The 24,458-nt window shown below is 38.0% G+C and overlaps 1 protein-coding gene across 2 annotated transcripts in view; it reads left to right on the forward strand.

Moving 5' to 3' along the window:
- The window catches only part of prkcbb (protein kinase C, beta b), a 91,953-nt gene that overhangs the window by 38,409 nt on the left and 29,086 nt on the right, over positions 1-24,458 (forward strand). For both annotated transcript variants that reach the window (XM_027171769.2, XM_027171768.2), the window contains exons 5-11: positions 959-1,087; positions 7,155-7,311; positions 7,985-8,119; positions 10,481-10,577; positions 13,720-13,854; positions 17,172-17,345; positions 20,299-20,390. In XM_027171769.2, the coding sequence (XP_027027570.1) occupies positions 959-1,087; positions 7,155-7,311; positions 7,985-8,119; positions 10,481-10,577; positions 13,720-13,854; positions 17,172-17,345; positions 20,299-20,390 (919 nt within the window). The remainder of the gene's footprint in view (positions 1-958; positions 1,088-7,154; positions 7,312-7,984; positions 8,120-10,480; positions 10,578-13,719; positions 13,855-17,171; positions 17,346-20,298; positions 20,391-24,458) is intronic.

Below are 24,458 nucleotides of genomic sequence, written 5' to 3' on the forward strand. Positions count from 1 at the left end.
TTATTTCCAACATTATCAGAAATCATTGTCACCATCATTGTCATCATCATCATCATGCTCATGCCCATTATCACAAACACCCCAATCATCACAATAATCAGAATCATTGCATTGCCTTTACCATAATAATTACCATCATCGGTATAATTACAATATCACCACCATCACCAATGGTAATAGTCACATGACCACTATCATAATCACCATCATCACTGCAATGATAATACTCACTTATCTACTTATCATCGTCATCATCACTGTAATATAATAGTATAGTATAATTATCACATGGCTGTTATCAAAATCTTTAAAATCATCATAATTACATCAGAATCAACACATAACCTTTATTATGATCATTATCATACCATCTAAACCATCCTCCATCTTCATAATGATATTCCATCGCCCTAATCAACCTAATTTTCATAATTAGTTTTACTGTGAAGACGATCATATTCCTTACCTTCTTTTCATGGCCACAATGACCATCATTAAAATCATTGTCATCAGCATCATCAATACTATGATTTTCATGGTTGATGGTCATTATTATCAACAGCATTTTTATAATACCTCTATCTGGGTTCACATTGTAGTGGATGGTTTCCCTTCTGAGTCCATTCAAGCTTTCTTCCTCATTTTATTTCATGGTGGATCATTCAGTAAGAATCGAAACCTGCTTCAGGATTTCTGTAAAGTTGCTTTGTGAGATATTGTCGAAAGCGTATCATTATCATTATCATCAATGTCACATCACCTTAATCATAAATTACTGGGTTAACTAAAGTTATAAGGTTAATTTGGGGTTAAATGATACAAGCTAGCTAAAAAGGTAGCTGGTATTACTGTACCTTCTACTGATGACCAGATACAGCATTGGTTAATATAAATTCAATTAACATCACATTCAGATCTCTCTCTCTTTCTCTCTCTCTCTTTGTCTCTCCCTCTGCAGACTGTATGATGAATATTCATAAGCGTTGTGTTGCTAATGTGCCGAGTCTGTGTGGAACCGATCACACTGAACGCAGGGGACGCATCGAGATCACCGCTAACATCAAGAACAACTTACTCACCGTATGCAGTGAGTCTTTTACACAAGCACTAACACACTAACGCTGTAGGACCACTTTGACAACATTAAATCAGCAGTTTATTTCGGATTTAAATTTTATTCATTCCTTATTTATCAGTACTGTAAAGTCATATTTTTAAAGCACGATTTTGCTCCACCACTCCAGTCTTTACACAGGTGTGTGAAACAGGTGTCTTTCCTCCTCAGTGACCACAAACACATAAGGAACTCAAAGGTTTAAATTTAGTGTGGAAAGAGGAACTGAGTCAGTCAGGCATACTTTTACATGCATCACCATACTGCTGAAATATCTGGCTTACACACATTATACACCAACACACAGCCTTATCCCACAATTCCCTAGTCTCACTGACCAGAACCGGAGGATATGTGAGTCATGTTACTTCAGAACTGGTGTTAGTTAATAGCCTTTGACATGCAGAAAAATAGAGATTTTACAAATTAGAGATTTGATCTAGTGACAGCTGTGACAGAAAATAAATCTATTGACAATAGGTCATGAATGATCTGGGATAGAAGGAAATCAGCCTTAGCTTCATTTTCCTTTCCATTCTGTGTACTCTACTTAGCACATGGTGCTTAAGCATTCGGTTCCTTAAAAGTCCACAATAATCCTCTGTAAGACAAATTCTCATCTCAGAAAGTAGTTTCAATATGTTTATTTTAATGCGCTCATTCGTCTACATTATTGTTTCTATAGTAACAGCCCATTTCCAGAGACTTGTACATAATATGAGACCAATTAAAAAGAGATCAAGAGATGAGACCAATTTTTTGTTTTAAAATCAAACTGTTTACTTTTGCTATAATGTAAGTTATAACAGGAACTAACTTGTCTAACATTACATATATTAGCCATTAACACAACCTGACATCATTAACTGATTCAGGATCAAGATTAATGCTTTATTTTTATATCCTGAAATGGTCTGGTGTGTTATTTGATGTAGATGTAAAACACTGAAGAAAAAAAAAACATTCTTATTAGTACTGAGAGTGAAGACTTAGAAAATCGGTCCAAATCGTGATGCTACGGCTACGACAACATTTCATGGTGTTTGGTTCCCCCTAGCGGTAAACCTAGAAACAACACACTTAGCATAATGCTATTGAAGATGCTGTTTCTGATTGCGGCTTCACTCGCTATTTACACTGCAGTCTGCACACTACTGCTATTGAAGTGTATCTAGACAATATGTGACATTAAAAGATGAAACAAAATAGACAGATAGAGAAGGAAAGTAAAGAAAGGCCACAATCAGAAATCACTACTTATTATCATGACTTAGCATAGTGGCAATTGAGCTACTGAGGCGAATTAAAGCACAAATTAAGTTTATCTAGCATCAATATACTGGGAGAGCTTAGGTGCTGTTACAGATCTTGAATATTTTACTTATACATTGTTATACCACAGCGCTGTTTAATGATATTAAATCTATTCTGATTGGCCTGAATGTATTGATTAATTTTCTATAACAGCAACCATGAGCTCAGAGACTGGCTTCATTTCTATTAATGTCTCTTTTTTTGTGTGTTAGTTGGTAGAAAATCTTGGCAAAATTAGCTAATAATTTATCTACATATGGTCGTGTGGTCAGCAACAGATGGTGAGAGAGATCGTGATGGTGTGAGAGCGACAAAGAAACAAAATGCAGATGGAAAGCGATCAAGACATGAAGAAATTGTAGTTCTCTGTTTGTCCAGCAGGTGGTGATGTTGTTTAATCATGCGTCTTAGAGCTTATCTCTCTTAGTTCAGTTCAGTGGCGCTTTCCTGGCATGACGTTGCATGTGTATTTGTGTAATGGCCGAAAAACTTAAAGAAATACGGATTCATAACGACAACAATTCCAGAAAATTTAAATAAAAGGTTGGAATAGGTAGAAAGAGGGAGATTAGTGTGGGGATGCCATTAATTCTCTGTCACGTAGACGTGCTGCTACAGAGGGGTGGGGCAGGGATGAGTCAAACACACAGCAAGCCCAGTGATACACAGCAGAATACAAAATGACATCTTTTCCAGGTTTATTTAGGTTTCTGTCTAAATTGGTGTTGGATTTTTAGATGATTTCCAAATCAGTTGGGATTTGAGAAATAATATGAAGTGTAAACATAATGAAATATTTGTAATTTACTTGACAGAGAATGCTGCTGCACTCCAAAGATCCCTGGTATTTACTATGCTATAACTTAAGTAACAAAAATAAGTAACATTATTTCAATTCTTTTGGTTCATTTTTTAAACTGTAAGAACTTGTCACTTTTATTTTTATTATTTATTACAATTATATTTACAGCTTTTGATGAAATGCTTCTTTAAAAAATACATTAAATTGATCTGACACATCAATAAATGTGTTAAGAGATTTATGAAATCTATGAAATAATATTAAATAAATGTGTAGAAATTAAAAATCTCTTCACCTCTCCATACTGTATACACACACGCACACACACACACACACTAGGTTTTAATCATCACTGAATTTGATTCTTTGGTCATTGTTGCTTGCACAGGGAACTTACTCTGAACAGACAGCTAATGCAAATGAAATTTGACATTTCGTTCACGATGTTGAAATCCAGCAGCAAGAAAGCCAGTGTAAGTAATTTGTTATTTTTGTCAGCACCATGACAGAGAGAGGAGACATTTCTCTGAAGATGGGAGGTGATGTGTCGTGGACAGAGTGTCAGCGCTTCCTCGCTTGCGTTCCTCATAAGTTCTGTTTGTGCCAACTTTTTGTCAAAACACCAAATCAGTCACTTTTATTTTCTTATTTTTATTTACTAGCCTGTTAGTGACGACGATAGTGTAGAGTATAAGCCTTGACCAAACCATTCTTTCAGATCTTTGCCTTGTTTACATGGTAATATATTTACATTTTGATGTAGAAAGTGACAAACACCGGCCAATCAGCTAAAGTTGTGAAAATGCTGTTGCTTGGCAACTGGGAAAAATGGGCACCTAATGTGGAAGCTAGATAATGGCAGAAGTGAGCCATGTACAGAAGAAAGCTATCGTTTCATCATTACATCACTTATTATGGACAGTGTAAAGAGAGAGTGACAGTAGAAGTAAGATCTTTTTCCTTATGTTTCCTCACAAATCTCGTAAATCTTGTACTCGGATGAAATCATATGGTATAAACATGGTAAACAATTTTCAATCCACTACACAAGAGATCTGAAATAAAGAATTATCACATGCTTGCCAAATTCTGTAGCCACAGTATAAATTATGTCATAGATACATTTATGTATCTAATCTACGTGCTCCCTTGTGTGTGTGTTCGTACAAAGCGCACTGGGTGTAACGCTCATCAGCTGGAAAATTAAGGTCTGTGCAGTCAAACACACACACACACACACACACACACATCCCCTTGGGCTACTTTCTGTTTTCTCCCAGGATTTTAATCAGTGTAACAGTCGACTATCGAGGTCAAAATGTCAAAAAATTTGTTTAAATATTTATGAGAGAGATATTAGAATTTCTCTACGATCCTCTTAGTATGTGGTTTTGTGTGTATGGCGGTGGGGATGGGTGGGGTGGGGGTGTTGAAAGCATTGACACACAAAAGCCATTACCTCAGTCAATATCAGGTGTTAAGGAGAAACCACACCAGACTTTCTCCTATAGAGAAACAATAATAATATAAGATATTATTATTGTTTCTCTATAGGAGAAACAATAATAATATGAAAATAAAATTATAATAATTATAACAATCAGGCAGTTATAGATGTGCTTTTTGGAGATAATGAAGTTGTCAGTAATGTGGATGCCTCGAGAGAGATATTAACCAGACCCAAGTGCAGGGATAACAAAGCAAACACGATTTATTAACTAAAATAACATGAAACATCTTTAGGGAAACAAAAACATGGAAACCTGATACAAAGCATGGCAAAAGAACTAGAAAAAAACAAGAAGTAAGGATACGTCAGAAACGTTAGAACAAAACATAAAGGGTCCTGACAGTATGGTATAGTAAAAAGGTTAGTAGCTAGTTTTAGTAGTAGTAATAGTAGTAGTTATTTGCTGTTGTTATGAGCTTGGTTCACTCTGTTAATTACAAAATGCAGGCTTCTCTGTATTCTTCCTTCACGTCACGTGATTGTGCAACTCAATGACGTCACACACAGAACTCTCAATTCAACCATCATAACATATTGTAACAGCTGTGAGCTATGAGTGATAACATTAATGTAGCGGTTATGTAATGCTGTATATATACCAACATTTATACTCATTTATATTCAATGAGAGATACCGACTTTTGTGTCCAGCGACACTACAATGTTGAGAAAAGTTGAACATGCAAATAGAGAGCACACACTGCTTCTCCTTCATCTGTTCTGATATGATGCAGATACACAACTGCTAAATCTCTGATTTGTTGCCAAGTCAAATGCTAGATGCTCCACTGATACACGTTATTGCTATGGCAAACAGTAGTAGAAATGTCTTCATAATACAGTGACTGATCTGTGTGAACGTAGCTTTATGTGTTAGAAAGACAAGACCACAATCTCTTGTTATTATATACCGTAGGTTCATATTGCCTGCTTTTAAGGCTTTTTGAGGCTCGTGTTAATTTTATAACGGAAAAAAATGTGGAAAGTTTCTGCCAGGGAAATTCATAACAAATTGTTAAAGACTCGCGTCAAGACTCAGGCCTAACAGACTACTACCAGGAGTTTGGAATCAAAGAAAGCAAAACCAAACACTAACGTACAGAAATAATCAAAGGTCCAGAATACATACACACAGTTTACAAACAGAAGCTAGATGAAAATGATGTGAAAACAAGAACGTAAATTAGGTGACTTATCACTAAACACAGAACAGGTGAGAACAATTAATAAAGGAAATGAAACATACACCTGAACACTGCAAGGTTGCCCTCTGGCAAGGAAGTGTAGTGTCCTAAATGTCCCTGCTGTGTTGGTGTGAATAATGAAATTGTAATAAAATATTATTGATCCAATAGTCAGTTTAATGATATACCCTAAGAATGTGAGATTTTTTATCTATCTATCTATCTATCTATCTATCTATCTATCTATCTATCTATCTATCTATCTATCTATCTATCTATCTATCTATCTATCTATCTATCTATCTATTTATTTATTCCGAGTAAACTCAATGCCATTGACTAGAAAAAAACTTGCATTCACTTTTAAGTTCTCTCGGCCACTGAACCTGCAGTGCTAACACAGCTGCTTTGATGGATTATAATGACAGCAGCATACATTATCCCTTATATCTGTCTGAGCTTTTGATTATTTGTATGATGGTGTCACAGCTTTACTCCAATCTGTGAACACGGAGGTATCTAATCCCAGCTACAGTAGCTATACATTGAAATAAATGTAATGGAGAAGTGCAAGAATTAAAGGTGGAAGTTCAAAGGGCAAATCAAGAGAGCAAACAAAGTCAAAGCACAGAATTCTCAAATATACGTTAACGAATTTCCTCAAACATACTGTAGGAGTTTTCATTCACATTTCATGCAAGATTTCAATCACAATTACTGTGTGATTGATAAAAGTTGTACAGGAAGTACAAGCCCTTTACAAGCATGGTGGAATAATATCCAGGGTGGATGTGATGACTAATACATCTACTGCTGTATAAAATTAACAGAGAAAAACAGCCATCATTTTCTGACCTCCGCTTGGTTTCTCATGGCCATGTTAAGGTAAATTATGCACACATTTTAGTACACTGTTTCACAGGTTTTTAATTTTTTGCCTTCCCTAATAAAAACAAATAAAAATTCAAATTCAGATTTTTTTGGTCTAATACATTTTATTGGTTTTCAGTTATATATAAAACATTTAGGAAACATATATCCAATCATACAGTAGATATAAATAACCAGAGAAACCTTTCTCCTTAAACCAGACACGAATGTATTAATGTGATCTTGCTTTTAGTGACCAAACAAAAAGGATTCATGAGCAACATTTAATAGAAAATTTAGCTATTTAGGTTGAAAAAAAAATCACTCTGAATGAAAATTGTGTCATTTGTGTATTTTCAGTCAAGGAAGGCAGAAACCTGGTCCCAATGGATCCGAATGGGCTTTCTGACCCCTATGTGAAGCTCAAACTTATCCCTGATCCAAAAAGCGAGAGCAAACAGAAGACCAAGACTATAAAGTGCTGCCTGAATCCGATATGGAACGAAACCTTCACATTGTGAGCAACTTACACTTTATCTCAAATAAGGCCTAAAAAAAAGACAAAGATTTTTCAGATATAGCTTCCATGAAATTATTTTCTTATACTAATACTATTATACAGTGTACACCTTATACGCTTAATGTCCACTTTATTAGGAACACTCATACACTATATATATTTATAAAATAAAAGATAAAGTACATAAAATAATGGAAGTACAGTTCAAGGACTTGAATATTTGGAAACTGATTATTTCAGAAACTACTCATCTCCTGGGACGTGGTGAGGAATCCAAGGCTACACTGTTCACATGCCAACTGAAAATTGATGAGTTGACATGGGAACAGAGGCAGATTTTTTTAATGTTTTTTCCTCCATATCATTCTCTGCAAACTTTCATGCATGAGAAAATTCTTGGTTAACTGCTTGAGTGAGCAGGTATAAAGGTGTTCCTAATAAAGTGGATACTGAGGTGTTTGTGGTATGATGCGACTTGGGATCTAATGTGTTAGTAAAAAAAATAAAATGACAAAAAATAGAATGACAAAATAACATGATAATGATACTCACTCACTCTCTCTCTCTCTCTCTCTCTCTCTCTCTCTCTCTCTCTCTCTCTCTCTCTCTCTCTCTCTCTCTCTCTCTCTCTCTCTCTCTCTCTCTCTCTCTCTCTCTCTCTCTGTATTAGTAATCTGAAGGAATCTGATAAGGACCGTAGGTTATCCGTGGAAATATGGGATTGGGATTTGACCAGTAGGAATGACTTCATGGGTTCCCTTTCATTCGGCATCTCGGAACTACAGAAGCAAAGTGTGGATGGCTGGTAAGACACACACACATACACACACACACACACACACACACACACACACACACACACACACACACACACACACACACACACACACGTATACATTGGGGATTCACCACCTGTCAGTTGCCGGGAGCATGACTGCTGTTTAGTTTGCGTTCCTCATACAATAGACTGCTCATTACATAGCATCAGAAACAAAACCGACCCTTCATTAGCACTTTAAGCAAAATTGCACTGTTGATGATATCTGAGCTCAATGTGTTGTGTTCGTGTGTGTGTATGTGTGTGTGTGTCCCATATGAGCTCAGTAATGATGATGCATACACTTAACTACACACCTACACACATTTCCTGCTCGCTCAGCTTCTCTTTAACTGAGAGGCTTCAAAAGCCTCCCTTTCATTTCTTCGTTACTTTTCCTCTTTCCATCTCTCTCTCACTCTCTCTATTTCTCTCTTTTCTTCTCACTTCTTTTCAGCAAGAGCTGAGGACTGATTTAATAAAGAGGAAGTAAATGGCAGTGTCTTCTCTAAGGGTTTTCAAGAGAGTCTGTAAAGTGCCCATTTCTCACACTGACACACACACACACATTCACACACACACACACACACAGCTATGGACATCTCTCTCTCTCTCTTTCTCTCTCTCTTTCTCTCTTTCACACACTCTTTGACCTTTTGTTGCTCTTTTATCTGAAAGGAAACAATTCCTCTGCTTATTATATTGTGTTAACTCCCTTTAGACTTCTTCCCTTAGTGTCGCTTTCTCTCTGATAGTCTCTGAGAGTTATAAAGACCCCTGGGAGCCTATGGACCTTATATCTTATATTAACGCACATACACACACATACACACACACACACTTCATTGGTTTCTTGCGTTCTACAAGCCAGTGGGATGTGCTAAGTCTGTGTGTGTGTGTGCTTAGGGCTTCATATTCAGGGTGTGTGTCTGTTGTTATATTAAGTACTTACTAGCCAGAACTTTAGGTTTTTATCAGTATAAGGACTCAAATGCTAGGTAAATATCTAGTACTAGAGTTAAAATACTATTGAAGAAGCAAATGGTCTGCCTTGCAGTGTTGTTTTATGTTAATTACAGTAGAGTTTTATGTTGGAGATGTGTGGAGAATTTCTTAATTCTAATACATTTTAATGGGACGCATGCAGTAATAATAAATGCTTTATAAATCTTTCTGGGCAGATTGATGTTTTTATTGTTTAGTACTGGACTGCAGTTCATGTAAAAGGTGTTTGGTGATGTTTAAAATATAGTAAAATAGGATAATAGGAAGGTTGATAATTTTTTTTTCTTTAAATCGGTTTATCGGGGTTGCTGTTTAACATTAGTGTTTGTTAAGGTTTAACTTACAAGTAACATTTGTGTCGCATATTTAATAAAAATGTTTGAGAGCAAATTGCAGTCTTATTAGAGAGAGAGAGAGAGAGAGAGAGAGAGAGAGAGAGAGAGAGAGAGAAATAGTTGAACAGACATACTGAGTAAGCATTAGAAATCAGTGTGTTGACTGTTATTGACCCTACATGGAGATTAGCTTGTCCAAACACTAATTAGCACCATAACACGCACAGATAAACACACAAACAAACACACAAGTGAAGTAACATTTTTTTTTATCATCCGCTACCCAAGCACCTACACAACACAACCCCAGTGATTTGTATCTATTACATGATGTCCAACCTGCAACCGTTGATTGACCAGATTTCTTCAAGAGATCAGTCCTGATCTAGTCCTGAAGCTAACCAATAAGTAAACCACTGCTGACTTGGAAGATCAAGACAGAAAGGAGGTAAATAGGCTTGTGGGGCTTTAAATTAGGCTACTAGTAAATTTATATATATATAGAATTATATAGAGAATTTCAAAAGATGGACAAAGACCAAAACACCATTAATTTTTCCTGGTTGAAATGTTGGAACAGTCCCATAGTATAATTATAAAAGAGCCTATACCTGTATCTTGACTTGAGTTTGCGGTTTTAAAGGTTATGTATCTAATGATTGGTTCCCAAGACTCTACCTCTGTGACCTTTGTTCACCTTTGGCAGCATAGAACATAGTTTTGTATTTCGCCTCTTACAGATTTTATGGATTTTAAGTAGTCTCATGGGGCCTGTGACCAGTCTTAACCCCAGGCCCCACAATAATGGTTAAACTGCCTTAAAACACACACACTCACACAGACACACACACATACACACACACACACACACACACACACTCTCACACGTTAATGTATCAAAGATACAGTTCAGTGTTTCTACCAAACGTCTTTCAGTATTGATAACCTGTATTACACTTTGTCTCTTTTTTCTTATACTCACACATCTTACACACACACATACACACAGGTTTAAACTGCTGAGTCAGGAGGAGGGTGAGTACTTTAATGTGCCTGTCCCACCCGAGGGAGATGAAGGAAATGAAGAGCTGAGACAAAAACTTGAGGTAAGACATCTCTACGTAAGTGTGTGAGTCTGTATGTTGTGTAGATATTATCACAAAGACACACCACTTTTAAAAAATACAGAGAACTAGAACACAGTCTTCAAAGTTTCCCTAACACATTTCTGAAGTATTTTTACTGGCTGTATTCTTTCTCCACATTTTCTCCATTATTCTTATTGTCAGTTTACACATACCAGCCCAGTTCTCTTCTATCAAATGACAGCTACCAGCTGGGGATGGAGAAGGTTCTCAACTCTGGTACACACAAACCAGCCAACCAGCCAACGATCATTTTGATCTGATACACATGTGACAGAGCAGCATAACACACTCAGAGAAAAGCGGTTTCTGCCTTCTTAAGCTTATATTATCTCACAGATGCTCACATGGTGTGCATGATGGTTATTGTTTATACTGTAGGTAACATATTAACCCTGTATCACTATATAAAATAATGATACTAAACTAGCAGCCTGAGAAAAATCAACAGTATATCACTGCAATTTTTGTATTCACCATAGTCAGCTATAAGGGACTAGCATAACAAGGGAAATGTACATCGCAGGTGCTATATTTAGCGCTGAGTCATCTTTGCTTGGCTTGTTATCCTTGGCTCAGTCCCTCTCACTGTTCCCCCACTTGTTGCCTGAAGCTCTGCTTGGTCTCCACCTCCCATCCCCAAGAAAGTCCAACCACGAGTAACCAAAATAGTGATCAAACTGGGATGACGGGTGTAATGACGGTTGTGTCCCTATAGTTAGCAACCAAAGAGAGGAAACAGAATCTGACAGGTAGTCCTTGAGCATGTGTAGTGCCACTATAAGCTCTTAGGGGCGGTGATGGTACTGTTTGTAAAATGGAAGCTTTAAAGATCCATTTTACTCTATGTACTCTGTGTACCAGGAAAGGTTCTCTACCTTTTTAACTGTGCATTTTAGGTTGAATTCAATATACAGGGCAATGCAATAATTCAATTGAATTCAAATTTATTTGTAAAGTGCTTTTAACAATAGACGTTGTCTCAAAGCAGCTTTACAGAACATAATAAACATAGTACACAAAAGTTTAATATTGTACAAAGATTAATATTACACAAAAGTTCAAGATTAATTTTAGACTTATATTTAAATGTGTTAGTATTTATCCCCAGTGACCAAGCCTGAGTGGGTGAGGTGACTGTGGTGAGGAAAAACTCCCTTGAAATCTTGAGAGGAACCAGATTCAAAAAGGAACCTCATCCTTATCTGGGTGACACTGGAGGGGGTAATTATAAATATACAGTCCGACAATTACTGTAGGTATTGATTAAAAGGTTGTCTGAAATCCTCATAAAGCAGAATCCAGCTGCTGGTACATCTCTAGATGCCTCAGGATCCTCACGGGGGTTGGCCTCTTCTCACTGAAGGTCAGAAATCTTCATGACACGGAACACGACTGGAGGTGGTACAATCTCTGGATTCCTCAGGATGGGTAGAAAAAGAGAAGCAAGCCTCACAGCCTCCCATCATTTTGATAGTATGATGTAATTGCTTAGGAAGGATGCATAGTGATAGTGTTAGTGAAATTACACAATTTTGTTAGAGTGATAAAGGTGTGTAGCCTTTCTATACCCAGATGTAAAAGAGTCACTTTATGAAAAGAATGAAATGAATGGGTAATGTTCACATTGGGTCCTTCAGTGTATAGATATTATTGTTTATGCAAGGCACCTAGTCATGACAAATGAGTCAAGGATGTTTGACTGGGCTGCCCAGTGGTGCATGAATCGGCGCTCTCGACTCTCTGTATTTAAAAGGTTTGTCTTGGCAATGCTGACTCCAGAAGGCTTTTCCAGTAAATGGTCCATCCTCCATTTCAGAACATGGAGTACTGGCTTCTCTCTGCTGGCTGCTTTTCTTACTGTTAGTCACTTCAAGGTTGCTTAGTGGTGTAGATCAGATGTGGAGGGACTTGGCTACCTGCTGCCTTCAGGGGCTTGACATGTGGATGATCTTGGCCAGCTGTCAGATGTTTAGGCCAAAAACTGCGCCACTTTACACACAAGAGGAGACTCATCTACAGAATCATTGACTGAGAAGGAGAGGTGCCAGGGTGTAATCCCATTCGTGGAATTGGGTCACTGGTGTCACATCGATGTTGCCCTCGATCACTGTTTAAAGCCGGTCATAATTGCTGTCTTAGATGAGTTAGAGAAATCACAGAAAGGGTGAAATGATATGTGAGCCAACATCTTGACCCTGGTGTTCACAGAAACGTCTTAAATGACTTTCTCCCAGAGATTATTGTAACCAACACAAGTGGAGGGTGAAGGAAAGTAAAAGGGTAAAAAAGTAGAGATGTTTTTTCCTCATACACACACACACACATACACACACACACACACACAGACACAAATCCATCTGTCATTCTAAAATTCATGCTGAGATTGTTGAAAACAACTAAACGCCTAAATGCTCACTTAAAGGGAGTGTGAGATCACACATCATTGTGTGTGTGTTTGTTTGTGTGTTTGTGTATGTGTTTGTGTGTGTGTGTGTGTGTGTGTGTGTGTGTGTGTGTGTGTGTGTGTGTGTGTGTGTGTGTGTGTGTGCGTGTGTGTGTTGGCAAATATTTACATCTTTATTTGGGGCACCACATAGATTGAAATATATGACATGTTTTTTTTTACCTTGTGGGGACATTTGCCTAGTTCCCCAAAAGAGCACTAATTTCTTAAACATAAAAGAGCCAAAATAATACATTAATATCATTATTTATAACATGTAATAAATACTATTGATTTAAAGATGACAACTGCAACTACAGGGTCTTTTAGACTTTTGTTTACACCGTTGTAGCCTACTATAGACATGGTAGCTAACTTTTATAGCGTACTTCATGACAGATTCATATAAATATTAAATTCTTAACTGACTTGGCATTGACATAGTCTTCGTTCTAACATAACCCCTAGTGAGATGTTTTGTTACAGTGTCAGCGATCTTGTGAGAACTTCCTTTGTGTTCTAGTGTTTGGGACAGAGATTAAAACTGGCAGCTGTTATTGTTGATATGCACAGTAACTACATTTATTTAACAGAAATGACATAAATTGATTGTGTAGTAAGTAAATGTTTGTGTCTGTGCATGTGCTTGCCTTACAGAGAGCTAAAATAGCTTCTGTTGCTAAGAAGACAGACTCATCTGTATCCAAGTTGGACAATAATGGAAATAAAGACCGGATGAAGCTCTCTGACTTCAACTTCCTCATGGTGCTTGGAAAAGGGAGCTTTGGCAAGGTCACTACTCCCATTTCTTGACCAGTGTCTGTCTGTCCTTCTGTCTGTTTGTAACTTTGTGTGTCTCCTCCACTCCCTGTCCTTCACTCTCTGGTTGTCCTCCCCCCCTCCCCCTTCCTCTGTCCCTTACATTTTGGCTACCGCCGCCTTTTTTCTTGATCCCTCTCTGAATCTCTCTCATCTCCCTCTGTATCTGTCCTATTCCTGGCTGTCTCTCTGTCTCTTATCTCCATCTATGTCCATTCCTTTCTCCTGAAGTCTCCACCTGCATCATATCCTTTTCCTGTAATTTCTTTTCCTCTTTTTATCATCTTCTGTTTCTCTTTAGCTGGCTGGCTTTCTTCGTCTTCAGAAGAATTGCTATACATCCCTATCCAAGTCATGTTTTAGAAGTCTGCCATTTTGTAATCATGCCTTAATGCCACAATGTTCAGCAGCAGATTAATGTGTAAACAATGCACTACATGGGTACTGAATACCCAAAATGCTTTGGGTCTTGAGGATGTTATATGATCTATATAGCATGTTAGTGGTGGCTGTATAGGTGTAATTAGTGCACATGATGAAGGGAATAGGAAACAGGGAGAAACAGCAGTAAGCTGGAATATTTGTGTAATGTTGGTTTAGTGAATATCGTGAGGAACGGAGATGAATAAAATCAACAGATGATAGAGACAGACAGAAAGACATAGTGAAAGACAGATAGATAGATAGATAGATAGATAGATAGATAGATAGATAGATAGATAGATAGATAGATAGATAGATAGATAGAGGAGAACGGTGTGTGCGTGTGTGTGTGTGTGAGTGAGTGAAGGGGGGGTGTGGGGTCTTCCTTTTCAAAAGCTGGCAGTTGCCATGGGAACAAGCATATTGAGTGCTGCTGGGAGGCAGAGGATTTTGTGTGTATGTGTGTGCTTGTGTATATGTATGTGTGTATGTGTGTGCGTGTAACAGATGTTTTTCCAAATTTCTCAATTACAGAGAAAATGTTTCTGAATCGCCTCACTGCTGCCACTCTGTCTTTCTCTATTCCACGCTGTTTTTCTCTACTTCATTCTGTTCTTCTCTCGTCCATCCTGTCTGTCTCTATTCTCCTTCTCTCCATTATATCATGTCTCTATATTAAATTTCTGTCGCTCTCTCTTTCTCTCTCTTCCATCTATACTGACTGGCTCTGTTTATGCCTGTTTGTCTTTTTTCCTTCTCCTCACAAATACAAACAAGATGAAAATGTCAGAAATGATCAGAAAGGGTTAGAGGTGAAGCAAAAATGGGACAGATTTAATATAATTAAGTTCATTAATGATTATATTTCTCAGATTTTCTGTATATGATTAAGCAAATTAACCATAATTTGTCCGGTATGGGTGTCTCTGTGGGAACAGAATCTAGACTCAAATGCAAAAACCAACAGACACAGATAAACACTAGGGGGGGGAACTGAGTTTGTGTATAACAAACAACACACATTAACAAGGACTCATCAAAAAACAAGCACAAGACAATAGGTATAAATAGGGGAGGTAATTAGTGAAAAATGAGGATCATGTGTGCAGAGGCAGGAATGGGGTAAGGATCAAACATAGGTGGGGCAAACAAGTGTGAAAACACAACAGAGAGTATTTGTGAAAATACAAGTGGTTTGTATAAGACCTAAGAGACACAAAATAGGGCCAAAAGTTTGTATATATATGAAAACAAGCCCCGTATAAGTGCCTTTCCCAAACTGTTGCCACCAATTTGGAAGCATGCAATTATATAAGATGTCTTTGTGTGCTGCAGAATTACAATTTCCCTTCAGTGGAACAAAGGGGTCGAGCACAAATCTGTTCAATTTGATTCAATTCAATTTAATTCACTTTTATTCGTAATAGCAGTATTAACAATGGCCATTGTCTCAAAGCAGCTTTACAGAATATAAGCCAAAGACATGGCTTGAATTGGTTGATTTGGAAGAACTTGAATGACTTGCACAGAACCCTGAGCTCAACCCAACTCAAATGAACCTTTAAGATTAACACAAACAAACAATTGGCTGTATTTCATTCACTGTTGAACACAGGCAGTTATTCCACATTTACCATCATCAACAGAATAACGTACCACTTCTCTGAAAGGTCCTCTGAAAGGTTTTCGGAAACTGCTTTAGAGCACTTGCAGCACCAGTGCATCAGTGCATTCTCCATTATCTGAACAATTGGCTGCTGTTTGAAGAATTCCATTCAATCTGGCTGGAATGTTGGTGACTGCAACATCACTGGTGAAACTGGGAAATGTTGAACCTCAGACCATTTCAGAAGGGGCTAAATGCTAAATGCTTACAATCTGTTGGGCAATGTAATGTATCATGTAGTGGTAGGAAGAGCCTGAACACACATTCTATCGTCTTTTAAAGCAACCACCAATTTGGCAACCAATGTAGAGATAAGCAAGCAACGTTTGGATGGGGCCAGTTGCATACCTTCTTTCTGTGAAGGTTGACATGCTCTCTATCAGCAGTCCTTTACCAGCGATACTGTCTAGTGTGATTCGTGGATAGAACCTAAATACAGTGGTATACAAATGGCCAAGTCTACAGCTCTATGATTTAGCGCCGCTGCCTCTGCTGTAGATGACACTGCAGCACATCTGTCAGATTATGCAGCCAGGGTTGTTTATATCCCAACCTGATTATGGTCCCCCAATTTTTTTTCATTTGGTCTTTGGCCCCACCTATCTTACTGTCCTCTATTACACAACAGCTGCTGACCAGGGAGGATAGGATGGTGCAAACACTGCTTCCTCTGAGACATGTGACGATACCCTTCACACCCTTTTGAACTGCTGTGCATGCTGCATCACAGGGCGGTGACAGCCACCATTGGCTGCCGTCACTCTGATCGACAGGGGAGCGAGAATAATTCCATCCATCCCATCCTAGACAGTACGGCCTATTTTGAATGGCTATTGCTTCATCAGAATTCAAACCTCCCAACAATTAGGTAACTGCTTTTATGTTGTGAAACTTGGGATTTGGTAACAGCCAGTATTAATCATGCTGGACTCCATGCTTGCTATTTGTCTATTCATCCTCTGGTCAATCTATTTCTCCTACATTGTCTTTCTCTCTGTATCTCTGTATCCTCATCTTATATGCTAATATATTTAGAGCAATAAATTATAACTTCTAATTAGCTGGCAAGCTTTGGGCTATTTGTTATACGTGCCTTTTATATGTCTTAAATGTCTTTTATAGCAAATGTGATGCAGCATCTCGTATGTACACTGTAGTATAGACGCTTTATTCCGTCTGTCTCTCTCTCTCTCTCTTCCAGGTAATGCTGGCTGAGATGAAGGGAACGGATGAGTTATTTGCTATAAAGATTCTGAAGAAGGACGTGGTGATTCAGGACGATGATGTGGAGTGTACCATGGTGGAGAAGAGGGTGTTGGCACTTTCAGGAAAACCTCCTTTCCTCACACAGCTGCATTCCTGCTTCCAGACCATGGTATATACACACACACACACACATACACACACATTTAGTTCAGTCTTCAGACTTCAGTTCTTATTAGAATGGTGTGTAAGCAATTAGGAGATCAGTATACACAAACACATACAAACTCCACTCCTGTGTATGTCATGTCACGTTGTATTTTTTCAACCGAGAGCACATGACCTAAAACACACATAAACACACACATGAATACACACACATACACACAATGTAAATAACAGAAAGGGAGGTCATCATGTCAGACAAATCTTTGGGTGCAGTGGAGCAGCAAAGGAATCAGAAAGCTTGCTGAACAAACACACACACACACACACACACACACACACACACACACACACACACACACACACACACACACACAGTGAGAGTTTGTGTATGTCTGAGAGAGATACTGAAAAGCGACATTATATTTTCTTCAGAGTTGCATCCAAAGGCAACAACGCAGGCATCTGACCCCAGTTCATCGCAGGGCATCACACATACTGTACACACAAATACACAAACACGCTTATTTCATTTAGTGTAATTAGTCCACCAACCACAATTTTTTGGAGCAAACTAAATCATGAAGACATGAATATCACATGTCTGAACCCCATTAGCTGACTTCTCTCAGCTGCAGAGCAGAGGCTCATCTGAGCTCAGCTTGGACTGTCAAACTCATTCTATCTTAAAACACACAAATTCCTCACTCACACTACTGTCCTTGAGATTGTCAAATGGCTATAGTTCATTCTGCATGCATGAATGTTCGGCTCCACAGTGCAGCGCAAGGTAACTGATCTCAGTCCAGGTTTTTACCCTGAGCAATTTCTCTCAAGCCTCTTTTGACCTTAACAATTCGGCCTCTTTCTTTCTTCCCTCTCCCTCTGTTAAGGAAGTAGCCTTTTTCTGTACATTAAGTCTTTGGCAGCCCCTCTATATCTATATCAATGTTTGCAAGCCCTTCCATTTACTTTCATTGAGCTGCTTGTCTTTCAAAAGACTTGCAGCCCACCCCATCTATCATAAGGAACATACTGTAGTTACTTTCTCAGGGATTTAAGTCTTCCTCTCATAGAAAGCAATCCTTGCTCCAGGCCTATCAAGAATCACAGCCTTTCTCTATCAAGGTTCATAGCCTCACTCTCTGTCTCTCATTGTCAATTTACCTTTGCTAAAAGATCTCAGCTCCAACCATCGCTATTCAACCTCTCCACCCTTCCTTCACGTTGCTTTACTTTTACTTCATCCTAAACCTTTCCTCACACATTCTCTGCCTCCCTCTATTTATCTGAACCTCTACTCCTGTTCAACCCAATCCTTTCCTTTTACACATCTCAACCCTTTCCTCTATTCCTCCCAACTCGCTTTCCTTACATATTTCATCCCTACCATAATTATTCTGACTATCTTTCAAATCAAATTTTATTCGTCACATACACATACATATGGGGTACGATATGCAGTGAAATGCTTTATTCAACTGTCCGGTATAAGAATAAATATAAAAAAGTATTTAAAAAAAGCAAAAAATAAAATGAGAATATAATAATAAGAAAGTATAAACTATATAAGAAAACTATATAAGAAAACTATACATATAAAAAACTATATAAAAATATAGCTGCAAGCAGCGATGGCGGGCCCTCGCATGTTTTTTATCGCTATACGGTGCCTCCCAGAAAACAATGCACGGTGGTCAAGTGCATCAAGTGGGTAAATGTCAGTGGACTATTTTATGTTGTTACTGACCCATTTGGGGACTGTAGGTAAATGAAACCCCACATTTTAGACAAACGGGGGCGCTATTGAGCCACTTAAGAGACACTCCTTTGTCTGACCTTTTTGTCCACACTTAACAGCCGACGAATGTGATGTATGTGTCAAATTTCAAGTTAATCTAAGCACGCCAAAAGCCTTAAATTTGCCTGAAATAAAAGTAAACTTTGACACAATGCCATGGCAACGGTGTTTGAGATATCAAAAATCCCTTTGCAATTTCGCATTAGATTCAATCGCATGAATCCTCTAGTAGGAGTATTTAAAAGTTCATTGCATGCAACTGTGAAAAAATCCACCTTTGTGACTGACACACTTCCTGGGGCCTGTTGGTGGCGCTATATCCGAGACTCACAATAAGCACATCGATGCGATCGGAATCCTTGGCCGAACATACACACCGCGTGTCATCCCAATAAGACATTTTTTGCCTTAGATAGAAGACACTTCCTGTTTCTCTGAATTCGCCATAACTTAGTCACCTCGCCATGGCAGCACCGTTCGAGATATCAATAATCCCTTCGTAATTTAGCAAGTGCAATGTCTTGGCATCATGTTCACCACGTTTGATGGCAATCGCATGAATTCCCTAGGAGGAGTATTTAAAAGTTCACCACATGCAACTGTTGTGACTGACACACTAATATATGTGTACCAGCTCTCGTACATGTGCGTACATAATTGCCCGATCTGTGCACAAATGTTTGTTTTTGCATTATAGGGTGCTCTACAGAGCCCCCCTGCCACGCCCGTATTCCAGCCTTTGCCTGAGCCTAGCGTCTCACGACTCTGACGTGTGTGCCAAATTTCAAGAGTTTTCGAGCATGTTAAGGGACCTCAATTGGCCAATGTGTGCAAAAATAAAAAAAATAAAAATAATAATTATAATAAACCCGAGCAAAAACAATAGGGCTTCGCACCAGTCGGTGCTCGGGCCCTAAAAATGAAGTATATGGAGAATATGAAGCAATAATGTATATATACATATACATAAATACTGTACTCTTTCCAATTTTTCCTCACCATTCCTTCTTTCACACCACCCTTCAGGTTTTCAGTGTCAGTCACATGGTCCCCTGTTGCGCCTCAGTTGCTTTCGATGTTTCCTCCTCTTAGTTCGTGCCTCTGCTGCCTCAGGCACTTTTGTAATTTTTTCTATTTTTTTCTTCCATTGTGTGTATAGGATCGTCTGTACTTTGTAATGGAATACATTAATGGAGGAGATCTGATGTACCAGATCCAGCAGGTTGGAAAGTTCAAGGAGCCACACGCAGTGTGAGTACTGACACGTCACTGTCACCTTTAGCTTCTAGCTTTATGTTACGTTACATGTTAGACACATCATAATAATGTGATAATTAAACACCACTTTACAAGTTTATAATTTCTGTTCAGAAGCTGACATTTTTTGTCCTCCTCTTCTCATTTTTCTTATTATGGTAATTTAATATGTTAAGTGCATAGTTTTTACGGTGTATTAATTTTGTTTGATTGTAGCATTAGACCCTTAGCACATCTTTAGCCTATCGATATCACAGCCTTAGGACTCCTCAGTCTTCTTTTTTATTTTTTTTATTATCATTCTGTTAGCTTTTTACCCTTTTTATAGATTTTTATTAACAGTGAACAGTGCATTAACAGATTGCATTGATATTCAGAGTTGTAAATACAGTACCAAGGGAAATGTATGGTGTACATTATTCGATATTGGTAGCTGAAGGATTTTTCTTGCCATTGGTAGAAATTGTTAAGACTTGGTTATTAGAGTTATTAAGTAAAGATGTGTGTTGTTGGTAGTGCATTTGATTAGTTATTATAGCATATGGGTAAGGGGTAACATGCTTTCTCTGAAATAAATGAATCAATCTCAAGAATCAAGCTAAACCTGAATTGTCAAACGTATTACAATAGACAGAGTGACACAAGACCATTTATTTATGGTCTGGATTGTCACTCCTCACCTCGGTCATCTGAATTCAAACACACGTCTTCCCAACAATAAAGTGAACGTGTCACAAGCAAGACATTGCAAATTTCAAGGAGGAAGCAAAATGAAGAATGGCATGCTCCTACATTGGTTGTTAGTATTCCAACAGCACATAGGTTGCTTTCTGTTGCCATGCCATTAGCATGCTAGTAGGCTGTTAGTATTACTGTTACACACACTTAAGAATGACCGAGTGCTAGTGGGGTAGAGGACAGAGACACTGAGGCCAGAGACAGCACTAGTGACAGAAGACAGGAAGCTACTAAAGAGAGTACATTCTACAGTATATTATAGGTCAGTGTCAGTCAGTGATCGTAAGAACACTAATATTTTAGCTCATATAAATAATGCATCTCTTTGTTAAGAGAGCAATTGCTCTAAACAAAATATAAAGTTCATTTTCAACAAGCACACATCTAATGTCACTTGTGCATCTTTACCAAATTTTTTTTTTTTGCAATTTAAATTAGCTCAACATCAATATTATTTCTAGATTCAGACACCCCCCCCCCCTTTTTTTCTGACACCCTTCAACATTTAACATTTAACTAAACACTTAACTGCCTTTATATCTTCCACTAATTGACCTTTGGGATGCCAACCAGTCTAGAAACTGAACTGAACATTGTCTATTATCTTAAGAGTCACCGAAGTCATGGAAATGTCCTATGTTCTCTTTTTCTCTACCTGATGGCTACCTCATTTCTGTTAGATCCACATTTCTTTTCATTAGCTAAAATTTTGTCCTGGTTTACATCATATCCTGCCATATAGCATATAGCATTGTGAGATTTAGATTAATCAGCTTATAGCTTTAATAGTGAAGACCGTCATTGGGTCAGTTCTCAGTCTACTTTCCTTCTTGATCTGCTGTTATGTCAGTGCTACACTGATAACTGACAGATCTATTTCTCTGCTTTCGCTACCTGGTTTGTAAACCTGCGAAGGTTTTTGAATGTAATCTCCATTTGAATCTTGTCCTTTCAATAAGAATCAAATTCAAATTCTATTTTTCCCAAAAAAATCCATCCTCCATCCAATTTAGAGCTTCAGCTGTCTGGCCAAATTTCTGATCTTCAGCTTGTTTTTACTTATTTACAAACTTTGTTTTATTCTGCTTGGTTTTCTGAATTTTTGTATAAGCACTTACATATGAAAAAATATTCTCAGATAGAATCAGACAGACAAGATCGAGACAATATCACATAAGAAAAAAGACTTAAGCCCAAAGTTAGAATCACACAGTTGGGATTTAGAAACCCCTCTATTTTGATCAAACGTTCAAGGTTTCAGTATTAATTCCTCAATATTCCTTCTTAACTCAATTTTCTCTATGTCTCTCCCTTCATGTGTTTGATTTCTTTCCCTCATTCTCTCAGTCTACGCCTCTTTTTTCGGTTGCCTCAGTTGGTGTGCCTCTCTCTCTTCCTCTCCTTCTGTTGCAGGGCACGCTCTTCCATGCTCTTCTTCATCAGTGTCTTTCTGACATTCTCCATGTTTCTTTTTGCCTTGCGTTTGAAGTCGGGGAGAGACAGAAACCGATAGAAGGACAAAGAACGAGAGAATAGATATATTCAGACCCCTACAGTGCTGCTCTTACTGCCACTGCAGAACGACCTTCAGTTAATGAGGACACACACACACACACACAAGCACACACACACACACACACACACACACACACACACACACACACACACACACACACACACACACACACAGCTCTCTCTAGGTAGGTTTCTATCTAAACACGAAGTGAATTTCTGAGAAGAGGAACAACACACACCACATACTAATATACTCCACTACATTACATTAGACTACATGCTCTAATGGTACTATGAGTACTATTTTCAGATCATATCATCATATTTAGCCAATTAAACACCTCAACCACAGATGCTTTGGTAAACGGCTAAGAAATCACTGTAAATCCTGTAGCATCTCTTATTAACTAAACTTAATCACAGCATAACTCTGAGTTGTCAAAAAACTTCAACTAAGAAATCACAACTTTTGGTCCTTTTACGGTTTCAATCTAAATCACCCTTCCTTCAAGTGACATTATTGATCTACTGTGTAAGATAAATGAAATCAAAAAGTTGTTTCCACTGTCACATGATGTGTTGCGAAGATCTAGACCAGGGGTGTAATTATATTTGGCCCATGAGATCATATCAAATTTGCATTACGGCTGGCTAGTCGCATGCTCCTCTAATACTACAAATCCCAGAATGCCTTGCCACTGTATTGACGCGTAGTCACAAACAGCAAGCGCCCCTCATTCTCTGTTAACAGTCGTTAACAACCATGCTACAGTCACATCGGGCAAGTTAATTCCACCCTCCACAAAAATGTCCAAACGAAAGATGGACAATAGGAGCTTTCAAGACAGGAGGGAGGCAGATTATCTGTTCACGAATATAAAGGACAGATCAGTTTGTCTTGTGTGCTAACGGAGATAACGTGTCTGTAACGAAAGAATATAACATAAGAAGACACTATGAAACGAAACATTATGAGAAGTATAAGGACCTGGACGTAAAGCAGAAGCTCCAGAAGGCAGAGGAGATGAAAAAAAGTCTGGTTTCCCTGCAGACTATGTTCATGAAAGCTAAATCAAAAAGTGAAGCTGTTGTAAAGGCTGTAAAGCTTTATTGTGGCAGCAGAGATTGCAAAATCTGCCCGGCCCTTTAATGAGGGAGAGTTTGTCAAAAAGTCTATGGTCAAAGTTTGCGAAATGAACACCACTGATGTGTCTTTTATTTCAAATTTATTTTCTTATGTGTTTGTAATATCAAGCTCTGGTTGTTCCAAACCCTGTGTTTAAGCAAAACTAAAGTTTGTTTCCATATGAAAAAGGTTGAACATTACATATCAGTTGCAGTTAATTTTTCAATAAATATTCAGTTTGGCCCGTGACTTTATCTCAGTTTTATATTTTGGCCCACTGTGAATTTGACTTTGACACCCCTGATGTTCATCAAACAGATGTTCATCAAACAGATATTATAACATTTATGATGCTTAGAGAAAAGTTGTTGACTTAGATATTTAGAATTATGGAAGCAGGTAGAGTTCAGAATTTGGAACTTATGTCATGTGATGAGTGTCAAGTGTTAAGTCTAGCACACACATGGTTTAATGATCTCCATTTACGTAGTGTCTCAAAGCTTTGCACAGTAAAATGTGTGCACAGTGTAAAAAAAATAAATGCAAAAAAATTAAATGTGCTGGATCAAGTCCTATTACTGTATATATTTAATTTAGGGGCAGTGCTAATTACAGCTAGAATTATTCAAGCATCAGTGTTTTCACATTTTAGGAGATTGCAGTTAGATTTTTTATTTCAGAGC

The sequence above is a fragment of the Tachysurus fulvidraco genome, chromosome 15 (genome assembly GCF_022655615.1).
Source record: "Tachysurus fulvidraco isolate hzauxx_2018 chromosome 15, HZAU_PFXX_2.0, whole genome shotgun sequence".
In the NCBI taxonomy this organism is placed as follows: Eukaryota; Metazoa; Chordata; class Actinopteri; order Siluriformes; family Bagridae; genus Tachysurus; species Tachysurus fulvidraco.